At 41.2% G+C, this 25,359-nt stretch overlaps 1 protein-coding gene and 1 long non-coding RNA gene across 3 annotated transcripts in view; both read left to right on the top strand.

The window, feature by feature from the left end:
- PI4KA (phosphatidylinositol 4-kinase alpha) overlaps nt 1-21,816 on the top strand; it is a 53,474-nt gene extending 31,658 nt beyond the window's left edge. For both annotated transcript variants that reach the window (XM_014894580.2, XM_014894581.2), the window contains exons 22-55: nt 739-872; nt 1,036-1,118; nt 1,390-1,460; nt 1,577-1,701; nt 2,143-2,224; nt 2,833-2,916; nt 3,269-3,358; nt 3,862-3,981; nt 4,572-4,664; nt 5,031-5,187; nt 5,471-5,598; nt 6,825-6,983; nt 7,208-7,359; nt 7,884-7,991; nt 8,691-8,818; nt 8,899-9,018; nt 9,671-9,750; nt 9,885-10,078; nt 10,791-10,881; nt 11,680-11,847; nt 12,383-12,436; nt 13,600-13,720; nt 13,986-14,115; nt 14,233-14,303; nt 15,178-15,250; nt 15,413-15,483; nt 16,079-16,188; nt 16,764-16,868; nt 17,324-17,449; nt 17,767-17,887; nt 18,534-18,693; nt 19,535-19,624; nt 19,823-19,906; nt 21,000-21,816. In XM_014894580.2, coding sequence (XP_014750066.1) covers nt 739-872; nt 1,036-1,118; nt 1,390-1,460; nt 1,577-1,701; nt 2,143-2,224; nt 2,833-2,916; nt 3,269-3,358; nt 3,862-3,981; nt 4,572-4,664; nt 5,031-5,187; nt 5,471-5,598; nt 6,825-6,983; nt 7,208-7,359; nt 7,884-7,991; nt 8,691-8,818; nt 8,899-9,018; nt 9,671-9,750; nt 9,885-10,078; nt 10,791-10,881; nt 11,680-11,847; nt 12,383-12,436; nt 13,600-13,720; nt 13,986-14,115; nt 14,233-14,303; nt 15,178-15,250; nt 15,413-15,483; nt 16,079-16,188; nt 16,764-16,868; nt 17,324-17,449; nt 17,767-17,887; nt 18,534-18,693; nt 19,535-19,624; nt 19,823-19,906; nt 21,000-21,051 — 3,735 coding nt within the window. In that variant the 3' untranslated portion in view covers nt 21,052-21,816. The remainder of the gene's footprint in view (nt 1-738; nt 873-1,035; nt 1,119-1,389; nt 1,461-1,576; nt 1,702-2,142; nt 2,225-2,832; nt 2,917-3,268; nt 3,359-3,861; nt 3,982-4,571; nt 4,665-5,030; nt 5,188-5,470; nt 5,599-6,824; nt 6,984-7,207; nt 7,360-7,883; nt 7,992-8,690; nt 8,819-8,898; nt 9,019-9,670; nt 9,751-9,884; nt 10,079-10,790; nt 10,882-11,679; nt 11,848-12,382; nt 12,437-13,599; nt 13,721-13,985; nt 14,116-14,232; nt 14,304-15,177; nt 15,251-15,412; nt 15,484-16,078; nt 16,189-16,763; nt 16,869-17,323; nt 17,450-17,766; nt 17,888-18,533; nt 18,694-19,534; nt 19,625-19,822; nt 19,907-20,999) is intronic.
- A 545-nt stretch (nt 21,817-22,361) lies between these two features.
- Nucleotides 22,362-25,359, top strand: part of LOC148221646 (uncharacterized) — an 82,254-nt gene continuing 79,256 nt past the window's right edge. Inside the window, exons 1-2 of the long non-coding RNA XR_015807687.1 lie at nt 22,362-22,488; nt 24,319-24,489. This is a non-coding gene — a long non-coding RNA (uncharacterized LOC148221646). The remainder of the gene's footprint in view (nt 22,489-24,318; nt 24,490-25,359) is intronic.

The following is a 25,359-nucleotide window of genomic DNA, read 5'->3' as shown; positions in this document are numbered from 1 at the left end:
CACTATTCTTCTAACATCAGAGTGCATAAGTGACTTGGGGTCAGTTTTATGGAGTGTTAACACAACTGTTAGTGGGGTAGCTACACCACCTTGATTAGATGTAGAAATCAAGTCTCTGTGGAGATGGAAGCCTCTTAGTGCTTTTTCATCCATTTGGTACCCAACAAATCTTGCACTGATTAAAAAAGAAAATCAACCAAGTTTGAAAGGAAACAACACATTCAGGTTTTCAAAGAAATGTTAAGTTTGCTCTGGCTTGATACTGGTATTCTTCTCTCTCCCTTTATAGGACAGATTTTGCAGGACAGATTTTTCCCAAGGACTCTTTTTGGATTATGAAATCTCTTTGGCTCCCAAATAATACAGAAATCATTGTGCCTAGATATGTAGTTCTGTGACACCAAAGACTGACATAAGTCCATGAAGTTTCAGGAGCTGGACAGTGCTGATGGTGGTCAAACTTGCATTTAGTGTAGGAATTATATTTCTTCATTGGTGTAACTGCATGGGAATTAGCAATTATTTCTGCCAGGAGCTTGATTCCAAATTTAATTCTGTTCTGTATTTGAAGCATTGTGACTTGTTGAGTTAGGGGAGGTTGGTCTGAGTCTGCAGGCAGAAGCATCCTGACATATTGTTTGTGAAGGCTGAAACATTAACAAATAGCTGAATGCATGTTTGAGGACACAAACTAATCCAAGACTCCCACTTCAGATAACTTCATGTATTCATCTCTAGGCTGAATTAAATGAACTACGGAGTACCATAATCAATCTCTTGGATCCTCCTCCAGAAGTGTCAGCATTGATCAATAAGTTGGACTTTGCCATGTCTACCTATCTCCTTTCTGTTTACCGCCTAGAGTATATGAGGTATATTTTATCTATATTTCGTTTTTTCACTTATGAAGCAGCAAAAAAAATTCCTAAAACAAAACGATCAGTAAATCGCCAAAACAAAATCTAAAATAAACAAAAACTGAAACAAATAAACAAAACTCCAAACAGCCCAGCTTACAAAACTCTCCTTCCCTAGGGTGCTGCGTTCAACTGACCAAGATCGCTTCCAAGTCATGTTTTGCTATTTTGAAGATAAAGCAATTCAGAAAGACAAATCTGGTAAGATTTACCTGTCTAGGTTTCCTCTCAACTTGAGGTATGAGGGAATTATCTCCAGGTCCACGAAGCAGAAACAAATCAAGCAGCTGTATAACAAAATGAATCATGTTCACCAGATTGCTGGTGCTTTATTCTTGCCAAGAACACTGGTTTTGTTTTGAAACAAGTTTAATATTGGCTGAGTAAACATAAACACTTAAACTGTTAAGCCTGGTTTATAAAACAAATGTCATTTTGACAATGAAACCTGTCACTTCTCTCCATTCCTCAGGCATGATGCAGTGTGTGATAGCTGTTGCTGATAAGGTGTTTGAAGCTTTCCTGACAATGATGGCTGATAAAGTAAGTTACCTGGAAACTAAAATTTTGAATTTATATAAATGTTCTCATTTCAGTTTATGAAAGTGAGTTTATCTGTCCTTTAAGAGGTTCATACTTCTCTTTGGCATGTTTTTTAGCCTAAAACTAAGGAGAATGAAGAAGAGCTGGAGAGACATGCTCAGTTCTTGCTGGTGAATTTCAATCACATTCACAAGAGGATCAGGAGAGTTGCAGACAAATACTTATCTGGTCTGGTAGACAAGTGAGTATAGATTTCATGTTTCTCTTTTCACAATAACTGTTTAGTGGTTGCTTAGGCACTTGGTGACACTGGTCAAGTGGATTTCTTGGCTGCTACTTCTGCTGAAACATCTCCTTGAGAAGTTGTATTCAGTGGTATTTTTAGCCTGAGCTCTGAAACCCTTGGTTAAAATGTGTATCTGCTTAGTATTGCCATGGGTGGAGCAAAGCAAAGTTCCCATGGTAGAAATGCAGTCTCAGCTCCTGTGCAATAGCTCTCCTCAGCTTTTGGCTCTGGATAAAGGCAGGCTGCCGTGAGCCATGGCAGGCTTTGTGGCTTCTGTTGAGTATGAGCTTACCTAGGGGTGTATAAACTTGGCTCCTTGAGCACCTCCCTTGATAAGATGATGGCCTTGCTCAGCTCTCCATGGTTATTGTGTTTCTGAATTCTGTCTTGCTCTAGATTTCCTCACTTGCTGTGGAGTGGAACCGTGCTGAAGACTATGCTGGATATTCTGCAGACATTGTCTCTGTCTCTTAGTGCAGTAAGTGCTTTACTTTCCTAGAACTCTTTTTTTTTGTTTCATTCTGCATTTATTTGATACTTAATTGAGTTTGTAATTTGGTTTTCCTTTTACTAAGATTGATAAAATCTTCATTTTAAATTCTGTGAAGCAAGAATTATATTTGCAACCCTATTTCATAAGCAGTAAAACTAGTGCTAAAAAGTTGTTGTCAGATGTGGTTTATAATTGTTGAAATGTCTCATTTGAAATAAAAATTCGGTTATATTTTTCTGGTTTGTGGTTTGTTTGGTCTTCTATGAATTGTGGTTTTCAGATTGTATTCTCTCCAGTCTGTGTATGTGTATCCGTATTTCCTGAATCTGTTACATGCTAGAATTTTTGAAGATGGAAATGCTTTACAGAATTTTATTTTTATACTAAAAGTTGAGGAGAGTTCTTTGGATTTTTGAAATTATTTATTCTAAAAATCAAACTGGAATACAAGCAGTTTCTTTTAGAGCTGTTCAAATTGAGAGCAAATGTTAGCAAAATAGTTTTGGTAATCAGGCTTGTTGGCTATCTGTAGTGTTAATGTCAGGTGATGATGAATTTTGTCTTACTGAGAGTTGGTAATTATTTCTGTTTAGGACATTCACAAGGACCAACCATACTATGACATTCCTGATGCTCCCTACAGAATAACAGTCCCTGACACACATGAAGCCAGAGAGGTGGGTGGCCCTCCTTGATTTATCAAAGAATGAAATAATGCCTCCTTTCATAGCTTGGAGATAAATTAGTGAGCTATTCTGAATGGTCATTTTTAAAAAGTACTTCCCTAGGTAAGAGTTTTCTAATAAGATATGACACAGTATTTATGTTCTGAATTTAACTATTTTACTTGATTTAAGGCGTGACAGTTCTGTCCTAATCAGGAGCACATTCGACTGTTACAAAAAGTTTTAACTGTCTCATGTTGCTGCAACTGTCTTGCTCCCTATGTTACTTATTACACCATTAGACCCAGTGCCTCATGTTAAATGTCCTGTATTTTATTAATTGTGTTGATGCTTTTTATTGTAGAGTATAGTCAAGGACTTTGCTGCACGCTGTGGGATGATTCTACAAGAGGCAATGAAATGGGCTCCCTCTGTTACAAAATCTCATCTACAGGTAATGGGCCTGCTTCTGTGAAAACTTGATTTGCAAATCTTGGACACTGAAATCTACCTATATTATATTTCCTTCCCTAAAAAAAGGAGCCTCAAGGGATTCTATCTTTGTGTGAAAGGACAACTAATTACATTCCTTTCATCCATGTAATCCAAAACACTTCGTCCCATAAGGGTTTTTTTGTCAGAAGTGATTCTTTTAAGAGAAGATCACAGCCTTCAAGCATTTATCTTGATAACTTTATTCATTCTGAATACAGAAGGAGTCTTACTCTTTGTGTATTTAGGAGGACATTCAGAAAATCTTATTGCCAGGAGAGCAATGCCCAGAAGGGATGAGTAGAGACAGTCTTTTGTCACAATTGTGTGTAATTAAGTTTCCCATAGTTTGCAGTGATACAACACTTGCTTATGAGCTGCTTTATTTTCAAGATAATCAAGTATTTAGAAGTTTGGATTTTTTTTTTTTTTTTTTTTTTTTTTTTTTTTTTTTTTTTTTTGTAGGAGTACCTAAGCAAACATCAGAACTGGGTATCGGGGTTGTCCCAGCACACTGGACTGGCCATGGCTACAGAAAGTGTTTTGCACTTTGCAGGCTACAACAAGCAGAACACCACTCTGGGCGTGAGTATTGTTTGTTCCTTTGTGCACCTGCAGAGAGACCTTGACAAATTAGAGGGCTGAGGAGGGACCTTGTTGGTGCCTACAACTTCCTCACAAGGGGCAGCAGGGGCAGGCACTGATCTCCTCTCTGGGGACCAGTGACAGGACTCGAGGCAATGCCATGAAGCTGTGCTGGGGAGCTTTAAGGCTGGGAATTAGGAAAATGTTCTTCATTCAGAAGGTGGCTGGGCACGGGAACAAGCTCCCCAGGGAAGTGGTCACAGCACCAAGTCTGACAGAGTTCAAGAGGTGTTTGGACAATGCTCCCAATGGTGTGGTGTGATTGCTGGGTTTGTCCTGTGCAGGGCCAGGAGCTGGACTCAATGATCCCTGTCAGTCCCTTCCAACTCAGGATATTCTATGGTCCTGTATCCATGGAAGAAATACACATACTCCTTATTTGATTTTGATCAGTCCTGGTACTGTTGTATTTAACTCTGATTACAAGCATAAAGAAATTTAAAACATACGTGAAGGAATACAAAGATAAAAACACAAACGGTCTGATATGAACACCTTGTTCATATCACCTTGTTATGGTCTGGCCATAGGCAACCCAGCTAACTGAAAGACCAACTTGTGTGAAGAAGGACTACTCCAACTTCATGGCTTCTCTTAACTTGCGCAACCGTTATGCAGGAGAGGTAAGTGCAGGATTTCTCATGGATGTGGGGTGTCCAGAAGCTCTGCATCACTTCTCAGGGGATGATGTCTTTCCAGCCTATACTGGTGTATGGATCTATGTTACATGAAACATAGCCTCTAAATCCCTTCAGGATAAAGAGTATAATTTTCCCAGGTTATTAAACAGATCATTTTACTGTTAGTCTTGCAGATAAAGCTAAAGATTAGATAAAGCTAAAGATTAGATTGCAGATAAAGCTAAAGATTGGTAAAGTAGTAATAAAAGATGCCTCTGTTTGTGGAGCACCCCAGTCAGCACATGACCAATACTTAACTGGATTCATAGAAATACTCTTCTCTGTTGAAAACACCCCTAAATTTTGCAGGTTTCTGGAATGATTCAGTTCTCAAATGCCACAGGACGAACGTCTGACCTGAATAAACTAATGGTCAAAGACCTGAATGCTGCTCTTGAATCAAGCAATACTGAATCCTACACCCAGGCCATGTTTAAGTTGACTGCGCTGCTAATAAGCAGCAAAGGTAATGAAAACCAAATGGAGTTCTGCTTTCTGACAGTGAATGCCAAGAATAATAAACTACAAAAACTATCCTTATACCAACCCAGTGTACATCAACTTACAGCAAAACTGTGTTTGGAATTTTTTCAATTAAGCTTATATTGGGGAAAAGCCTCCTTAAACCAGAAGCTATTTATTATTAGGAACTGATTATTATGGTGTGAACCTATGGTGCACACTGATTTCATGCTGATATGGAAAGCAGTGGTTCTGTTGAAGAAATCTGAGTGAATGTTTGTTTTCAGACTGTGATCCCCAGCTCCTTCATCATCTGTGTTGGGGACCCCTGCGAATGTTCAATGAACATGGCATGGAAACAGCAATTGCTTGCTGGGAGTGGCTGCTTGCTGCCAAGAATGGAATAGAAGTGCCGGTAGGAAGTGATTTAACTACTCATTCCCTGCCCTGTGAGGGGGACGAGAGAAGATTTCAGGAGATTCACAGATATTGTGAATCTGTGTCAAGGATGTTTAAATGCATTGTTAATGACTTTTGCCTGCCAGGAAGTCTCTGTTCCTGTATTGTTGGGAGTGTGAGCAGCCCCACGAGATGGACTGTGGGAAGCAGACCTTTGTCAACAGCACGAGTGTTACAGCAAAAGAAACCTGTTAGAATCCCAGCTGTAGAATTTGCTTTGCTGATAAGATGCCTGAGCTGGTCATGAATTGACTCTATACTATCACAAACTATAGAAAGGTGTTTTAAAACAAAGAGAAATTGGTGTCCCTGCTCATTAATCAGCCTTTGATATCTGGTATTTCCCCATTACATAAAAACACAGGCTTGCAAATGTCCTAATCCTATAACAGGCTAAACCAGTTGTATTTTTTGAGATGAGGATTAATAATAATAATAAAGCAGCTCAGCATGGTGTAGTGACAGTCCATGCATCTGAGAAAGCTGCCTCTGGTAATTGCTTTGCTTAGGGAGGACCAAGTGTTTCACTTGCTGGAGATAATCATCCATCTGAATTTAGTTGAGTTTACATGCAGGTTTCAGTGGTTAATTTCTTAACCGTCAGTTTCATTTTCTTCCACTGGGCATTTGGGGAAATGTCTTTGTCTCTGGTTGAGGAGAACAGAGAAGCACCCTTGGTTGCTCAGCTTCCTTACTACACAGGATGCTGCTCCTGAGAGCAGGATCAGCAAAACTGAAATATGTGCCATGTTTATGTTGTGCTTGATCACCCAGAGCGTGTACAGTGGGCTCAGGGACCAAACCATGTCCTGCAGGTCACGGGAACCTGGCACGTGCTTGTCTCTGCTGGGCTCGTGTGGGAGGCAGCAGCCTTTAGTAGAGCAGGAAGATGGATGGCATAGGCTGATCTAACACTTCAGTCTCCTCAACAACATACAGTGCCTGGCTGCTACTGCCTTCACTAGCTGAGATTCTGGGGCAGTCTCTCTTCCTTTTGTAATGTAGTATGTGAAAGAAGCACTTTCTGTCAGGTGGGATAGGCTTGTCTCTGCCTCTCCATCAGCACTGCTTTGAATTTTAATTGTTGTAGTAGGTTTTTGTGTGTATTGTGGGGAAAGATTGTGCTTTCCATATAAGAAAATGCTCTTGATACAAGAAGCACTGTCACCTTCCTTTTTGCAGTTCATGCGGGAAATGGCAGGAGCCTGGCAGATGACAGTGGAGCAGAAAGTTGGGCTGTTTTCTGCAGAGCAGAAGGAAGCAGATCCATTAGCAGCCTCGGAGGAGAGCCAGCCAAGGCCCTGTCCACCAGAGGTGACCCCACATTACATCTGGATAGAGGTGTGTATTTCTTCTGAATGTCCCACCTGTGGCAGTCTGTATTTCCTGTTGCTGTAATTTGGGAAAGGACTGGAGTCATGTGCCCACAGCCAGGAGAGACTCTCTGTTAAAATGAGCATAATCATTGAGGGGGAGAAAGGTGTTTGAAACAGAAAAATCTGGAGGTGGGGTTTGAAATTCAGAAAGGTCGAAGGAGGCATGGTATGTCTGTCTCTTTTTCTCAGTTTTTGGTGCAGAGGTTTGAAATAGCCAAATACTGCAGTTCTGACCAAATCGAGATCTTCTCCAGCCTGCTCCAGCGGTCCCTGTCCCTGAACATCGGGGGGGCGAAAGGCAGCTTGAACCGGCACGTGGCAGCCATTGGGCCCCGATTTAAGTGAGTGCTTTTGGGCTTTTCCTCCTGGAATCACAGTAATAAGAAATTAGATTATAGAGAGAAGAAATAAGGTTATAGGGAGATGGAAGAAAACAACTAGACGCTACATGTTTAACTTGTCCTTGGCTTCAAGTCCTGAGAATTGCTTTAAAAGCCTGCAATGATGCAGTCTAAGCTCTGTTTTCAAAGCAGAAGTTGATCATTTCAGCTTGAAAGTAATTTTTTGGTGTTTCAGGAAATCTCATGAGATGATTTTGTATAGTAAATTGCCCATAACATGGATCTAGTAATGAATCTAGTCTTTGCTTCATCAGTTATTTTCACCTTTTGTGACTTGAAGGCTTTAACTTTCTCTGGTTCAGCCACAGCTTAGAAACAGTGATGATAATGTGAACAGGTTGCCAGGAGCTCTGAAACAGACACTTCTCAGGCTACAATTGCAGGTGTAGCTGTGATTTGCATGGTAGTGTATTGGTCACCATTTAGGGAGAGCCAACATTTCCATTCTATATTTTGCTTATTAGGTTGCTGACCCTGGGTTTGTCTTTGCTGCATGCTGATGTGGTTCCAAATGCAACTATCCGAAACGTTTTGAGAGAAAAGATTTATTCAACTGCCTTTGATTATTTCAGGTACTCTTTTATTTCAAACAACTCACTGAAAATGTGTTTATGTTTTTCCTGAACCTTCAGTGAGACTTCAAAGCAGCAGCTGTCTTTCTCTTTTAGTAATTTTTCATCCTTTCCTTTCTCACCCACTTTAACAGAAACATGTCTTGTGCTTTAGTATGGTTCATAAATTATCTCAAAGAGACTTAGATATTAGTTTCGGATTTTATGTGTGATTTAAAAAGCAGGAATGTTTCTATTCCTTTCCCTTTTTTCCTTATTTTGAAGTTTATTCAGTGCTCAAAATTGTATCTAGATTTATACGGTTTAAAGGCTGTTAGAGTGTATGTGGCTGAAATACAGATTCATTGTTTTCAAAATACAGCTACACTGAATCTGATTATTTCAACATTTGACACAGGCATAAAAGAAAATTTAATTGATAGGGATGTCTGGATGTGAGGAGGTCAGTCAGTCCTAATACTAAATTTCAAATGAATCCAGGATGCTGCCTTGATTTTCAGTTATAATTGGGATCTGTGCTTTTCAGTCAGACATAATAAAGTAATGAGGATAAAATGTAGTGATGTGTGGTCTCATCCTTGTAGATTTCAGTCAGAATAGAAAATACTACTAGATTAGGTTGGTGAGGGTTTTTGACTGCTGGAAGTTTTTTTTCCCCCCATGCATTCAGCAACACATTATTTGTGTGATTTCTTCAAGTTGTCCTTCAAAGTTCCCTACACAAGGAGAAAAGAGGCTCCGAGAGGATATCAGCATCTTGATCAAGTTTTGGACAGCAATGTTCTCAGACAAGAAGTATCTGACTGCCAGCCAACTTGTGCCACCTGGTGAGTACCTTTAAGTGCTGTTTTAGAAGTGTCTGGTTTCTTGGACTGGATTCTACATGAGATCTGTGCTCTGTTCTTAGATAATCAAGACACCAGGAGCAACCTGGATATCAATGTTGGATCTCGGCAACAAGCTACACAAGGATGGATAAACACTTACCCTTTGTCCAGTGGCATGTCAACCATATCTAAAAAATCAGGTATTTTTTTGATTCTAACCAGCTCATTACAGCCAATTTTACAGCATAGTTTATGTTCAGATATTTTAAGTCAATATTTACCTTAAACTTCAGGTTCATATTCTGGCAGGGTGTTTAATTACCAGTGCCAAACTCTGAAAAACAAAGGCAGAAAAAATCTCACTGGTAGCAAGCAGGAAAGTTCTGAAATCACTTGAGTCTTTTTAATAGAATGTTCAGTTCTGTTGTACAGGAGAAATAAGGCTAGAAGAGGTCAAGATGTATTGAAATCCTGTAAGGAAATTTTTTGCTTCATGGAAACATGCTCCTAGTGCTTTTAGAGGACAGCAGAATGACATTAGATCATGGACTGTGTTTTTGTACAGTTTTAAAGCTACATGCTCTTTCTTTTTAGTAGATTGTTGTGCTCCTAAAGTGAATGCACTGCTGGCTATAGTGATATCTCTGTAGCCTGTTGTACTCCAGATATTCAAAGAACACCTGCACGATGAATGGCTGCAGTGCTGACTTCTTGCTGCCACTGATCTAGGTTACAGGTGTCCTGTGGTTATTCAGTTCTTCTGGGTTCATGTTTCCAGGTGTGGACAGTTTGAAAGTACATTTTAACCTACTGAACAAAAGCCACTGAAAACTTTTTAATCCTTTTCTCCAGGAATGTCCAAGAAAACAAATAGGGGGACACAGCTGCACAAGTACTACATGAAGCGCAGGACATTACTGCTCTCATTGCTGGTGAGTCATCAGAAGGATGGGCAAATTGCATGAATTTCTAAGACCTTTTATTGTTGCAGGATATATAAACTAAAGTATGATACTGGGAGTGTTTTGCTTCTCCCAGAAAACCCTTTTTTTCCTGTTTTCCTCAGGCTACTGAGATCGAACGCTTGATCACATGGTACAATCCACTGTCTTCCCCTGAACTAGAGTTGGATCAAACTGGAGAGAGCAGTGTAGCAAACTGGAGGTCTAAATACATCAGTCTTAGTGAGAAGCAGTGGAAGGATAATGTGAATCTAGCTTGGAGCATTTCTCCTCATCTTGCTGTACAGCTGCCTTCCAGGTGAGATATTTCAAAAGAAACAACTGATGTAATTACTGCTTCCTTAGAAGTGGAGTGAGTATTTAAAGTAAGTACTGATAGCACTTGCTGCTGGTTGCAGTCTCTTGCATACTGTCTTTGAAAAGAACTAGATTACTTAATAGACTCATTTGGCTCAATCACTAATGAAGTCCAACTGCCTTTCTTACCATATCCTCTTTGCCAACACTTAGACAGTGTTTGATTCAGAAGAAATTAAGTTTGTTTTTAAAAGCATTCAGCCCATTAGCAAGCATAGCATTTAAGCAGTGCTAAAAGTATCTTGGAATGCAGTGTTTTAGTTAGATACTGGCTTGCACTTTAGTATTATAGAAGAATTAGCATAGTTGGCTCTGGAAGGGAAAGGAAATTCTTTCCCCCTTACGACAGTGATAGTTTTTGCCAAGTAGAGCTCTGTACACTGGTTGCTGTAGAATCCCAGACAGAATATTTCAGCCAAGAGTCCACTAGCGGAAGGAGGCTGAAACACAACTGCTTTATACAAAAACACTGGATGAGAACCAGTTGTTTCAGAATCCTCTTTCAACAGCATATTCATGTACATTATTTCATGGTTTGACTATTTGTTTATTGAGCATATAGTTATCTGCCTTTTGCTGTCCTCATCTTCACCTAAATAGAAGATGCCATCAGATTTTTCTAATAATGTTCCTGTGTTCCTGGTTATACTCAGGTTTAAGAACACTGAAGCTATTGGAACAGAAGTGACCCGTCTGGTCCGGTTGGACCCGGGAGCTGTTAGTGATGTTCCTGAGGCAATAAAGGTACCTGTGAATATTTGTACTGTTACAGGGCCCCAGGAGGCCCATTTCATTCAGATATTTTGGAAAATACAGTCTTGACTTACCACAGTGTATGTTCTAGTGCTACCCATGTCTCTGGTAGGAGAGAGAATCACAGAAAAGCTGTGGAAATAGGGTGCTGAAGGGAGAATCACAGCAGTAAGAGGAGGTAGCCAGTTAGCTAATGGTACATTTGGTTTTGGGTAGTCTCACTGTACACAAAATGCCTCAAAACCCCTCACTTGCAGTACAGCCACCATTTCTGTTCCTTTGGCAAAATAAGTGAAAAGATCACTGGACCAAGCCATGATGAGTGCTGCTGCTGAAATTATTTGAAGCATAAGCTTTTCTGTGTATCCAGAGGCCAAGGTGTGGAAGTGAGGAAGGCTCATCATGCTGATCTGCAGTGAAGCACTTTAGTCCTGTGAGGGACAGTCTTGTCAGAGCTGCGTTCTATACATCACCTATAAAATAGGTGGCAGGAAAATTGAACCTTTTTTGACCCTTTCAAAATGACTCATTCTTTCTTCTTTCTTCCTGTGCAAGAACTCCTGGGTTGTGCTTTTAGTAACTTCATTTGGTGTTCTGGGAGGTGAGGTGATTCCAACAGCTAGGTTGCCATGGAAAAAGTACATTAGATAAAACAGCCATAGTTTTGTAAAAAAAAATGTTCCATATTTCACTTGCCCTACTGGAAGGAGCTAGATGACAGCATTACTGTCTGATGTGTAGTACCCACACATCAGTGAGTGCTACAATGTGTCTGACCTGCTTTTTCAGTACCTGGTTACCTGGCACACGATTGATGCTGATGCACCTGAGCTCAGCCACGTTCTGTGCTGGGCACCCACAGATCCACCAACTGGCCTGTCCTACTTCTCCAGCATGTATCCACCTCATCCTCTGACAGCCCAGTATGGAGTTAAAGTCCTGAGATCTTTCCCTCCGGTAAGAAGAGTTCCAAGAAAGTCTTAACACTCCAGGGGCTCATTGTGGCCACAAGTTTCATTTTAATGCCATGGAGAGACGTGCTAAATGTGCACAGCACACTGCAGAATGTGCACAGAGTGGAATGGAAACTTGAAGATGATGGTCCCATGTAAAACTGGCTCATGTATTTGCAGCTTTGTTGTAAATGACACTGAGCTGAATTCTTCAGCCTGCCCTTCTCAAATTGTCTCTTTTGCCTCTTCTCTCGATGACAAAGTTGTTTCTTCTAAGGCAACAGAAAGCTGGTTTTTAGCACTTGTCAGACTTCTATTAGGACTGTTAAGTACATGATTATTAATTATATTTTTGAAGGGAGTAACTAAACAGAATAATACTTTGATTTGAGAGAGTTGCATACACAGTTTAAAATAAAGAGGCAGTGGGATTTTGTTTATCACCTAACTGAAAGGAGCTTTTCTCTGTGTATGTGACTCATCTTCCTTTCTGACTACTAAAACAAAACAGTAAAACCCTGCTATCCCTTCTCTTTCAGGATGCCATTTTATTCTACATTCCACAGATTGTTCAGGCACTCCGTTATGACAAGGTGAGATTATGAATCAGATGCATGTGAAGAAAACAGGTTTTTAATGCAGCTTTTAGATCTAAAGCAGTAAATAAAAATTAAGCTTAATGTAATGCCGCTTATTATTATCCTATATCTAATTCATAGAAGAAAAATTATCGTCTCTAGAGGCTGGCTGGCTTTGGATTGACCTCTTTTATGAACAGATAAACTTGAGAAAGGCTATGTAGCTCATCTGTCAGGAAGGAGATTTTGTTATGGGAGGCCCCAGGTGAGGACTCTGAATAAAGCTTTTGGAGGTCTGCATGAGACAACCAGTAATGAAATTAAATCATTACCCTTAATCACTTTGCTGTGGAGTTAAGCAGAGAAGGCATCCAGGAGTGTCTTGTGCTCCATGACATGTATGAAATCAGATCTCCGCCTCATCCTGCAAAAGCTGAAGTAAAGCTTGACAACCAAGTTCAGAGTTCATTGATGTGAGATCATTTTACCTGCCAGAGAGGCAGTGAAATCTGGTCAGTGCTTTATTCCCATCCCATAGTGTAGGTGACTGACTAGTTATTCTTTGAGAACTCTGCAATGCAGAGGACAAACACAGGCACCTGTCTGTTAATAGCAGTCAAACACCTCTAGGAACACCTACAGACTACAAAAGTAGTTGCAAGTAGAGGAAAGGGAATGTGGCTGCTGGAACTTCAACTTTATAAGTGTCATCTTTCTTTCCAAAATTTCAGTAGAACTGTGTCAGCACATGCAGTTCTTGCCACCAAACTGTACGGTCCCTATGACACCGTGTAGATTTCTGGGAATACAGGAGCAATGTGATGCCAGGCAAGACCAGTGTCCCTGTTACACTGTGCTTTGTACACACACTAGAAGATGCTCTGAGCTCAGATTGGAAATCCAGAAAGAACAGATGGAAAATGGCCTAGAGGTGGGGAAAGGCTGTTTAGAATAACAGAATAGGTCAGTAACAAAGCTGAAAACAGATTAAGATCAGTTCACTACCTTTTAAAATACACTGTCATTCATGTCTTTTCAGCAAAGTGAGTGTGAATGCAGAGGTCTTCTTTCCATCCATTTAACACTTTCTGGGTTTGAAGAATAGCTGTTAGAAGCAGTAATATTGAGTCTGAGAGTTGTAATGAACTTTGATTCTTATGGTCTGCATATGGTTGCAGATGGGTTACGTTAGGGAATACATCCTGTGGGCAGCTTCCAAATCTCAGCTCTTGGCTCATCAGTTCATCTGGAACATGAAAACTAATATCTATCTGGATGAAGAAGGACATCAAAAAGATCGTGAGTACTTTAAAATATAATCTGACTTAACTCCTTTCATTTTCCCAGACCAGACTAAATCTTCTTCCTGCTTCTTTCTTGTCAGGAAGAATCCTAGGGCCCGGTCTAAGTCAGTCCTGATAGAGTCTGTCAATCGAGGCAGGGTGCTGGTTCCCTCAATATCTTTTTCTGAATGCTATCCAAAGGTGCTTATTTCCATCAGCCATATCATTTTACTTTCTGAAATAAGCAGCTGACACAGATGCTTCCTTTTTTTCACATGCAGCTGACATTGGGGAACTTCTGGAGCAGTTAGTGGAGGAGATAACTGGCTCATTGTCTGGCCCAGCCAAGGAGTTCTACCAACGGGAGTTTGATTTCTTTAATAAAATCACCAATGTTTCAGCCATTATCAAGTAAGTATTGTACTTGAGAAATTGTGCTCTGTTTGTATAAGCTTGAAACAAATTTGAGGCTAGTGTGTAGAGTAATATATAATATGCAGATAATTAAAAGATAATTCATCTTTCTAGGCCATTCCCTAAAGGAGATGAAAGAAAAAAAGCTTGTTTGAGTGCTCTGTCTGAGGTGAAAGTGCAGCCTGGTAAGATGGGATTTAGTCGTATAAAATTGTGGGCTTTTGCATTCAACATGATTATTTACTTTCTGCAAGCAAATCTTGAAATCCCTACAAGTGGCAGCTTGTAGAGATTTCAGTTTTGGTGCTGGTGGCTGTTCCTGCTCAGTTGTTTCTTTCTTGAAAAAAATTCAAGTATTTCTGCCCATCCAATCATTTCTATATGGTGCATCAAAACTTAACCAAAAGCAAGTTGGATAACGTATATCATGGATAAAAGTAGCAGTGTATGTCTGAAGAAAAAGAATAAATAAACTCTCTTGCATTCTACCACCTTCTTTTTTAAAAAGACACGGTATTTTTGAGAAGTTTTGTTATCTCAATAATGAAGCATGTCCACTTCCTTTCATTCTCCCCTTTCTGCCATCAGGCATTCCCTTGAAATGTCATTATCTGAGGGTACTTTCAGATCTTGAACATATGTTTTCCCAGCCTGAATCGTCTCTTTAAAATTGAGTTTGATGAAAGCTTTTCCTGACCCCTATCAGGTTTCAAACCTTCCACTATGTGTTGGTGGCTGAGGGCACTGCCCAATGCATTGGGGCTGCTGCCTCATCTAATTCAGGACAGTTGTAAGAGATGTCCTCTCTGTACCTTTCTGTGCTACAGGTTCTGTAGTACTAGCTCAAAACTGTGTTTTATAGTTTCTGGGAATCTCTCACTAATGCAAAGGATACCACAGCCTTCATGGCTCACAGACTCTAATCTCCAGTTTCTCTCCACCATTAATTCAGAACTACTGAAGTTGTAGACACTGACATCGCTGACATCAGTTACTGTCCAGCTTTCATTGTCTCACTAGCCAGTGGATTTGTTCTCAGCTGTCTGCTCTGTTTTGCAGGCTGTTACTTGCCCAGCAATCCTGAAGCAATTGTTCTGGATATTGATTACAAATCAGGAACTCCTATGCAAAGGTACCATGCTCTTGTTATATTTATTTATATACAATATATATATATATATATATATATGTATATGCTTGTTAAGTTAATTAATGATATTCAAGTATTTTTCCATAAATTTTTGTTTGGCTAATTGCACTCATCATCATCATCTTTGTTTCTACTGTAATTTAGTGCAGCAAAAGCACCTTATCTGGCCAAATTTAAAGTGAAACGATGCGGAGTCAGTGAGCTTGAAAAAGAAGGTTAGTAACTGCAACTTAATCATTGATACTACTAATTAGTAGTCAGCAATTCCTTTAAAACTGCCTGTTTTTAGTGACCTCTACCACCCAGAAAAATTATTTCCATGCTGAACTTTATCTGCCATGGTTCAGATGAGAAATTAAACTGGATCAAAGGACGAGGGAAGAAAATTCTGAAAACTTAAATATTTTTTAAAATCCCAAGAAGCAAGCCACATAGGGCTCTTGAAGAAATTATAATAGTTACTTTAGACTAAAATAGAAATCACTGGCCTTTTCTGGGTTTTTAGATGGTAGCAAAATCCAGGTTTTGGCAGTTTTTCTCTCACAAGACATTTTGTGGGAGTCTCTAGCTGACTAGCTCAATGCAATGCAGGCATTTATCAGGTAAATCATGAACACTGGTGCAGATGTTCTAATTCCAGTAGACAAAGGGAACTGTCTTATGATCATTACCTTGTATGGTGCACCTGCAGTGAAATGCTGTGGGTTTGAGTGCAGAGGGCTTGTCATGATAGAAACAATTAAACTAATAAATTTTTAATTAAACTAATTAAAGCCTATGTCTGGCTTTTGCTTGGTTCTCTTGTTGCAGGTCTGCGTTGTCGCTCTGACTCCATCGATGAAAGTGCAGAAGAGGATGAGGACAGTCAGAAAATCTGCTGGCAGGCAGCAATCTTTAAAGTGGGCGATGACTGCAGACAGGTACAAAGCTGTCAGGCTTTGCACTTAGAGGAGACAGATTTGTAGAAAGAAAATAATTTCAGCATAGAAATATTTTTCTTGGAAACTTTGGTAATCTCTGCTAGTTATGGACTGAGAGGGAGGACTGTGCTGTACAGCTAGAGAAACTCTGGTTTGGAAACAAAGGTCATTCTGTTAAGACAGGTTTACCAAGGTTTAAAAAACTTTTTACAGAGTTTATTTTTCAATTGAGCTATTGGTAATATAGTGGTAGTTCCTGAGGTGGGAATCTTGTACACTGAAGTTTGATTGATTAAGAAGGAATGCTGGTTATTATCCCTAGAGTTATAAGTAGCCCTTTTATCAAAGGGTGATAGGCAGTTCATTCTCAGGTCAGCAGTTAAATCATCAGTGTTGCTTGCTGCCCGCTCACACAGCATTTATCAGTCCCCTTTTTGATTTTCCCCATAGTGTGTGCACAAGCACACACCTGCTTAACTGAATGCCCACTTCAGAGTTCTTCAGAGCGTGTTTATAATCCAGTTTATGACCTGTAACCCCTGTAATGTTTGTGCAATTTTTTTCTTGTCTGACAGGACATGTTAGCTTTACAAATCATCGATCTCTTCAAGAACATATTTCAGCTGGTAGGCCTGGATCTTTTTGTGTTTCCATATAGAGTGGTGGCCACAGCTCCTGGGGTAAGTAGGCAATTAACTGTAGTGCTGTAGAAAATCATTCCTAATTCAAAAATACTTTCTTCCAGCGCACATAAAATTCCATGCTACAAGGAAGTACTGCCCACATCACTTATGCCAAATATTTGGAGTATCAGCAATAGAAAGAGTCTTTCCTCTCCTGCTTCCTGCTTTTCTGAAGCTTTTGGCTCTGAAAATTTGCTGCTTGCAAATGTTTGTTGTTTGATTTCTGGGACTACATTGTGCAAAGCAGTGGAAAATCACAGAGTTTGTCTTAGTTGCATGGAAATCCTAAAAGAGAGGATATACTTTTTTCAATGAATAAACTAGAAATTCTGTATTTGGTGATCTACAGGCTTCCCCACATTTCCCAGAGAACCTGTATGACTGCCAAGAGACATGAACAAAATATATTTGGGAGCACGCTTTACAAACCTGTTCCTCTTCTTCTCCTCCAGTGTGGTGTTATTGAGTGCATTCCTGACTGCACATCCCGTGACCAGCTGGGCAGGCAGACAGACTTTGGGATGTATGATTATTTCACAAGGCAATATGGAGATGAGTCTACCCTTGCATTCCAGAAGGTAAAATGTCAGTGGGCAAGCACAGCAAAATATCAACTGAGAAACATTCTATCTGTAAGAAATAATGACAAATAATTGCATAATGACTACTGTAATGCTACACCTAGTTTCTGATTCTGGTAATCCATTTTTAGCTATTAGTGAGCTAAAGAAGTAATTGCAGCTATAGATGTATGGAGAATGTCATTGGACATCGCTTCAAACTAATCATGAATGGAGAAAAAGAAAAAAGCTTTATTCATCTGTCTCATCTCCTGATGGAGAGTTACTAAATTCTGTAAGTAGTTCTGATTTGTTTTAACTTGTTGTTTGTACAGGCTCGCTATAATTTCATCCGCAGTATGGCTGCCTATAGTCTGCTCCTGTTCCTGCTCCAGATTAAAGACAGGCACAATGGCAACATCATGCTGGACAAACAGGGACACATCATTCATATTGGTCAGTCACATGCACCTCTGCATGTCGGTTATTACCTCTGCTTTCTGCTCCTAAGTATTGCTGAGAACAGACAGTAAGCCATTTCCCCTTTGAGATCCATCTGTATACTGATTTCACTGTTTGTAAACATACTTGGAAGGTTTTTGTGCCTTCCTGCCAAGTGTTGTGTGTTTGTGTTGGCTGCTTCTGTGTAAATGTAGCTCTACAAAGTTTTGTCAGGTTGAGGAAGGTATATACACACGTGTATGGGTTACACATGTTTATGTACTCTTGCATAGCTACATGTGTGTATGTGTGTAATTATAGAAATGTGCTTCTTTGGATTCCTTTCATCGCTGCAAGGGTATGAATTAAACTTGACAAGTAAATTTGTGTAATTGTCTGAGGCTTTAACCTCTGCTTTAGTTTTGCTTTTCTGGAATTGCACAAATATTTCAGCAGTTTATTTGTTATCACCATTCTTACATCTATTCTCATGTCATGGTGATGATGCTTTTGTCGGTATTTTCACTTCACCAAAGCTTTTTTCCAGTTGAAATTTAAATGTTTACATTACTACATGCAATCCACCTCTCTTGCTTCTATCAGCTTTAACAACACACAATTAACAACAAAGTTTATGAGGCAGGTTATCTTTTGTGCACAGATTTTGGATTCATGTTTGAAAGCTCACCTGGTGGAAACCTGGGCTGGGAGCCTGACATTAAACTGACTGATGAGATGGTGATGATAATGGGAGGGAAAATGGAGGCTACACCATTCAAATGGTTTATGGAGATGTGTGTCAGAGGCTATCTGGCAGTCAGGTAAGGTGTTCTTAGCTGCTCAAAGTGGAAGTTCTTGCATGCCCAAAGCCAGATGAGAAGATAAATAATAACATATGTTGATTTCTAGGGAGTCTGAGCCTGTTGACTGTCCTGGTAGGTCTTGCAAACTTTGAAACAATGTAATAATCCTGCTGTTTTACAGCTTATTTTTGTGGTATTTTTATGTACTCATGTTATATTTTAAAATTTTATATATTCAATTTATAAATGTGATGTTTCACACATTTCCTCACACCATTTAGTGCACTGCTAATACAATAAGAAACTACTGTCTTGGAGTCAAGATCATTTTGGTTCCTTGAAGGGAAACAGTCTGGACAAAGTTTTTGTGGCAAAGCAAATGTGTCACTCAGGTAGCAGAGTAATAGCGTGGTAGGTAATAAATGTTCTGAGCAAGAGGACAAGGAGGAGAAAAGAAGCTGGGCTGATGTAACAAAGAATTATACAGAGTAATTAAGATTAAAAGATATTCCTGTGGTGTTGCTGTTTCAGTCTTTTGTACTATTTTGGTGCCCTGCTTCACCTTCCTGATGCCAAAGAAATGTTGTTAGCTAAAGCATTTCTTTGCATAATCCTTCTTGAGACATCATCTTGCAGCATTTGGAGTATCTAACAGTGCAGCATAAAGGACTGACATTTAATTAAAGTGACAGATTGCAAGCAATGGTGTAGCTTCGCCAGCAAATGTAAGAGGATTATCTGTGTTGATTTAATTACAGAAAAAGGTGGGATGCAGCTCGTTGAACTCTTCAGCTTGTCTGCTTTACCTGCTAAGGCTGCAGGAGTGTGAGCTCTGACATTCATGTCTCTTTTTCTCCAGGCCTTACATGGATGCTGTGGTCTCACTGGTTACATTGATGTTGGATACAGGGCTGCCCTGTTTCCGAGGGCAGACAATCAAGCTGTTGAAGTAAGTCAGCAATATGTGTGAACTGGGAAATGTTTTTTATTAAAATGTTGTCATTTGTACCAAGTGGTTTCACAGGAAGTAGGTACTTGCAGCAAGTGAAATCACACCTGGCTGAGCTTGTGCAAAGACACATTTGTACCATGTTCAAAAGATACCTCATTATTTTTCTCTTATTTGATTGTGATTTTCTGCATATAGACACAGGTTCAGCCCCAACATGACTGAAAGGGAAGCTGCAACTTTCATCATCAAGATCATCCAGAATTGTTTCCTCAGCAACAGGTTTGGCTTCTATGCATGTCTTCTCCCTATGGCTAAAGGAAGGCCATCAGGCTTTGAACAGAGCTGAAAAGTAGAGTTTTATCAGTCAGATACCAAAAATTTTTGAGTCGTTGATAATTCAGATGATAGTGCAGGGTAGCAGCTTTTTTTCTGTATGTGCTGCATCTCCTCTGTTTTGTGCTGAGAAGGAAGATTTAAGTCCAGGATGGTCAAATAGCAAGGCTGGTTATTCTAAAGAATAAATGTAATAGTTAAACATCTTAAGTGCATGTCTTATTATGCCAGATAATAGAAACTTTGTGGGATATATTGGAGAGTCTAATACAAACTCTTCTGTAGTTCCATATGGGTCAGCTTGAGACCAGTGCCACTCACTGGCTCAGATACAGCCCCACTGGAATGGATGTTCCAGTACTTGCTAGTGCACCTGCTCAAAACCTTAGATTAATATTGGGGGGGTTGAAGGCAGTGACACTGCTGTGTGAATGGCCAGAACCAGCTTAGTTCTGACAAGCTTGAGCTTTTCTGCATGTGGCATGGTTGATCTGTGACCTGAATAAGTTCTGCCCGTGGATAATTGAGTTATCTATAGCAAACTGAAATTTGCTCAGTCACTCATCAGAGATGCTGCTGTTAATGCTGTTATTTACCCTGCTTTGAAAACTTTTATTTTCATTAATAGCATTCTCCTTAATTAAGATGACTTTTATTTCCACATAATCCTGTCGTCATGCAGCCCTGAAGATCTTGATGCATTATTCATGTCCTTCTCCTAAAACAAGCTGCGAATGCCATGTGATGTGCTTGTGGCTTAACCAAACACAGGATCCAAGCTGCTGATGCTGTTGTCACACTGAGAAGTGTGGAAACATTTTTTAAAACTATTTTAAACAAGAGCAGGATGTTTTGTGATGTCCATAACAGTAACTGGGCCTTCACAATGCCTTCAAAGAATGGAGGGCTAGTTTTGATTAACAGCTGATTTCCTTCACCCATGTTTTGTCTCTGTGGGATCCTGATGAATGTTTCTTGACAATGGGTGCAGTGTTTTTTTAAACTTTTACTTACCTCTGGCTTTCCTTTTCTTCCCTAGGAGTAGAACATATGACATGATCCAGTACTACCAGAATGACATCCCCTACTAGACACTAGAGTTCCACTGCCGAAGTGAAATGTGCAACCCCGTGCCCTCACTCCAAACTTGTGACAACAGGAGATGCTCTGTCACACCTTGCCATCTCCCAGCCTCTGTGTATGTGTGTGTACATGTTGGGTACATGTTTCCTGGACATTGCAACAATCAGTTCTGATTCATTCCTTTCTCTATACCAGGCTATATGTATTACTGTTTTCCCCTGGATTTTTGGAGTTGGGTTGCAATCACAATAAAAATTGTATTACGATTATGAATGTGTGAAAGTGATAAAGCTTGAGAAGTTAGATAATTTTTCATGCAATGTAAGAATTTTATAGTATCTTTAAAAAGTAAATTAAACCCTTTCCTGCACAATCTCACAAAATGCCATTGAAGGGAAGGGTATGGATTTCTCTTTGGAAAGAGAAATGTTAACTTGTTCCAGTTTTACTGTAGGAAAAGCTTGATAATCATCCAAGGTGGTGATGTCTGTGTAGCTGTGTTCATACTTTGCACTGTACATGGTCCCTGCTACATGGTCAGTATTTCATATGTACATGAAGAATGTATTTTTTCCTTTTGTGTGTTTTAAAAAGAGACTCTACTGAAGATATATTTAATCTATAAAATGTAATAAAAGACCTTAGACTTCGTGTCTGTTGCAAATGTTTTGCCCTGCACTGTTTTTAGTGTATATACATCACTCTGCACATTTGTGTACTGTTCATTGTATTATGCCCTTTCTTTCTAATAGAGAAATCTGATTTCTTCTTCAGCTGCTTGTCCATTTCCAGTGACATTTTTTATTCGTAAAATAAATGTTTAGTGCAAAAGCTGGAATGTAGGACCAAGGTAAAGCTCCTCAGTGTTGCTGAGTAAGGACCTCTATCCTGGTATGGGACATAGGTCTTTTGGGGTTTTTTTTCCCTTTCTACATGCTTCTCCTTCTACACGGGCTCTTCAACACAGGGGCTGTCCGCTATTTAGTGGATTTTTTCCCCCCTCTTTAGGGGGATTTTTCCCTTTTCGGGAGCTTTTCCCGAGTGTCCGGGTCGCGCCCTCAGGGAAGGAAGGGGGTGCCAGGCCTGGGCAGGGCCCCGGGGCGCCCCCTGGCGGCTCCCGCCGCTGCGGCGAGCGCGAGCTCCGGCGTGAGGGGCGGGGGGGGAGCGCCCTGAGCGCTGAGGGACACCCGGCCCTGAGGGACACACCCGGCCCTGAGGGACACACCCGGCCCTGAGGGACACACCCGGCCCTAAGGGGCACCCAGCCCTGAGGGACACACCCGGCCTTGAGGGGCACCCAGCGCTGAGGGGCGAGGAGCACACGGGGCATCGCCCATAGGGCTGAGGGGGGCACAGCCTACAGGGGTGAAGGGTGGCAGCGTCCTGAGGGAGAACGAGCCCTGAGGGCTGAACGGGACGCGACACATCGGCCCGAAGTACAACGGGTAAGTGGCACACGGCTCAGCGCTGCCAGAAGGGCTCCGCCCTGAGGGGCGGAGGTGTCGTGAGGGGAACCCGGCCCTGGGATGGGGCCTTGCCGGGAGGTGGGCCCGGCCCTGAGGCGGGGCTCTGTCATGGCGTGGCCCAGCCCTGAGGTGGGGTTCTGTGGTGCGGGGAACACCCAAGTCCATTCACTGGAGGATCACGTTTTCTGGGACGCCGCTGTGCCTCCGAGGGGCATGGTTGGGGCTGTAGCTGCCCAGACCGGTGGTTCCTCAGAAGCTGGGCTGTTGCGGCAGGTTAGGCTAGTCTCTGTCTGAGGGGATGGTAGTCCGGTGGTATGGCTGTGGCCACATCTTCCCCTTTGGAAGCGTGCATTTCTGAGCACCTCTGAGTCAGCTTTTAAGTCACCGGGCGTGTCCCCGGGTCCTGGGCAGCAAGAGCTGCTCAGGGGGACCTCAGCCCGAAGCCAGGGTGACTGAAGAGGTCCCTGTAGAGAAGGGAGCTGCACTGAGCTCAGAGAGCCTGAGAGTGGGCAGCCAGGGCTGCGTGTTTTGGCTCTGCCTTCAGGGTGGGTATTATGCATGGTGCAGTGGAGGGCCTGTCCCTTTTCTAGTGTGGGCTGCATTCAAAATCTACACCTGCTTTTGTCATGGGTGTTAAAGTGGGTCTTGTCTCTGGCCTGTGCAGTGGGCGGCTCACAGCAAAGTGGGCTCTGAGCCCCTTTTTTCATTATGGAGAGGTGCCACTGGCTTTCTAAAAAGGTTTGGAGGCTCATCAGAGAGAAGTAGCATGCAAGAACTGCTTTAATTATTGATTTAATTCAGATTTATTATATAACCAACTGGGACATGGAGTAATTTTGGCACTCTGTGCCTGCGGCTAGTTGAACTTATTTAGGCTCCATAGGAAAGGAGCTGATTAGCACTACAAATGTAGTAAACTTTCTCACAGCTTTCCTTTAACGAGGAGCAGGTGAAGTGAGGAGATGTGAAGGCTTCTTCTCAGAGGAGGTGGTGAGGAGTTCTAATATTTTGTTAATTCAAATCAATGCTTATGTGTATGTGCTTTCCTGCACCTCAAAATAAATGTACCGTGTTAAAAATATCTAGAGTAAAGTGAGTAATTAGCTGGTGAATAATAATATTAGAAATAATAAATGGAGCTCTGGTAATCAGAAAAGTCACTCCTAGTTGCAAATCTCAAATCACATAGCAATTTGTGTGGATTCTAGCATAGGATGCCCAGAATTTGCTGGAATGCAATTAAGAGCATCTCGGGTTTTGTACTGCGAAGTAAACGAGTTTGTTCTTCACAGTGCTTGCTTCAGTCAGTCTGTCTAGAGAGCTGATGTGGTCTTCAGTTCGTTCAGAGAAATGAAAGCAGATGAAGTCAATTGAGTGTAGTTACCATAAGAACAAGCTCATTTCCAGTATGGTCCTAAAACTCAAATGGCTGCATTTGAGATATCATGAATGCGTTATGTTGTACTGCTATGAATCTTGCAGAAAGCTGTGAATGTGTTAAATCTCCGCGTTAGCAGAATTTATAGGCTCCTGTGACTTCTGTTCTCACTGCAGAGTCAGGTGAGCTCTGGTGTGTGCCAGAGCTCGCTTGAAATCCGCAGATTTCATTTTCTCAAGTTGACCGTGCCTTCTTCCCTTGCCCTCCCCTCCCCTCAGGGTTCCTTCCTGCAGCACAGACGTGGGAGAAAACTCCCCTGTAATTGAGTGTCCACTGAGATATGGAAGGGATTAGGCTGTTTACATTTAATCATGCAAGGCAGTACCCTGAAGATTCCTCCTAAATTGGTTGTGTACTGTATCTTCCTCCAGGGACACTGAGGAGGCGAGAATACTGAGACACCCATAATACTGCAAGTGCTTCCAAGATGCTGAATCAATGCAGTTGGAGACACCACAGACTTATCTCACCTTCATCCTCCCACCAGGGAAGGATATGTCCTTGACACAAGGAGGCTGGCAGGACTTTCCGAAGTTACTCAGGTAATTAAAACAGATAGAATTAAGACATACATGAAGGTATCGCGAAGGATTTTGTCTCTGAACTTTATGCCAGAACTAATGCCTGCGCAGCCTTGGATGAAAAAACACATCAAAAAAAGGGAAAAAAACCTGTTCGTTAAAAAAAAATTAAAAATAATTAAAACCTTAGGAAAGATGCTCCTATGGTTTCTCCACTCTCAGAAATTCCCAGTCCTGGTGAGAGACAGACTTCCTGGGCCAATACCCACTGCAGTTCTTTCTGCATTGGCCATGCATATAAAGAGCCTTCAAGAAAGGAGCAAAATTTATAGTGATTCATTTGCATCTGATGGACCCAGGGTTCAAAGCTACTGGTAACTTGATCAGCGCTATTCAAATGCTAATCTCATTATGTGTGTTAGAGACTGAAGCTCAGCAATCCACCTCCGTTAGCACAACGAGCCCGTGTGATGTTCTGGCTGGTAGGCAGGGTCGCGGTACCCCCTGCAGGCACCCAGCGCATGCTGCATAGCATCAGGGCTGATGTGGGCAGGGAACGGGAGCTCGGTGGAAGAGCCAATGGAATATGTCAACATGGGAAGAGGAGCTAGAGTTCTCTTTGGAAAAATGCTGGAGAGAGGAGGGGGGAAGGGATTGGGGCCAACGGAATGGTTTGGGTAGGACTTTTTTTTTCCTTTGTATCATAAATATATCCATCCTTTCCCTTGCCTTACACATCAATGCTATAAAAAAAAAAAGGCAGTGAACAAAAGAATTTGTTCCGAATGTACATACAGCTTCAAGCACGACTAATTCTTTGACTTTTTGAAAAATGCTGTGCCTGTGCTGTTTGGTGTTAAGACCCGGCAGTTTTGCTTGTTCCATGTAACA

The sequence above is a fragment of the Sturnus vulgaris genome, chromosome 19, assembly GCF_052056855.1.
Source record: "Sturnus vulgaris isolate bStuVul1 chromosome 19, bStuVul1.hap1, whole genome shotgun sequence".
Lineage (NCBI taxonomy): Eukaryota > Metazoa > Chordata > Aves > Passeriformes > Sturnidae > Sturnus > Sturnus vulgaris.
This window is presented reverse-complemented; position numbering and strand designations above follow the sequence as displayed.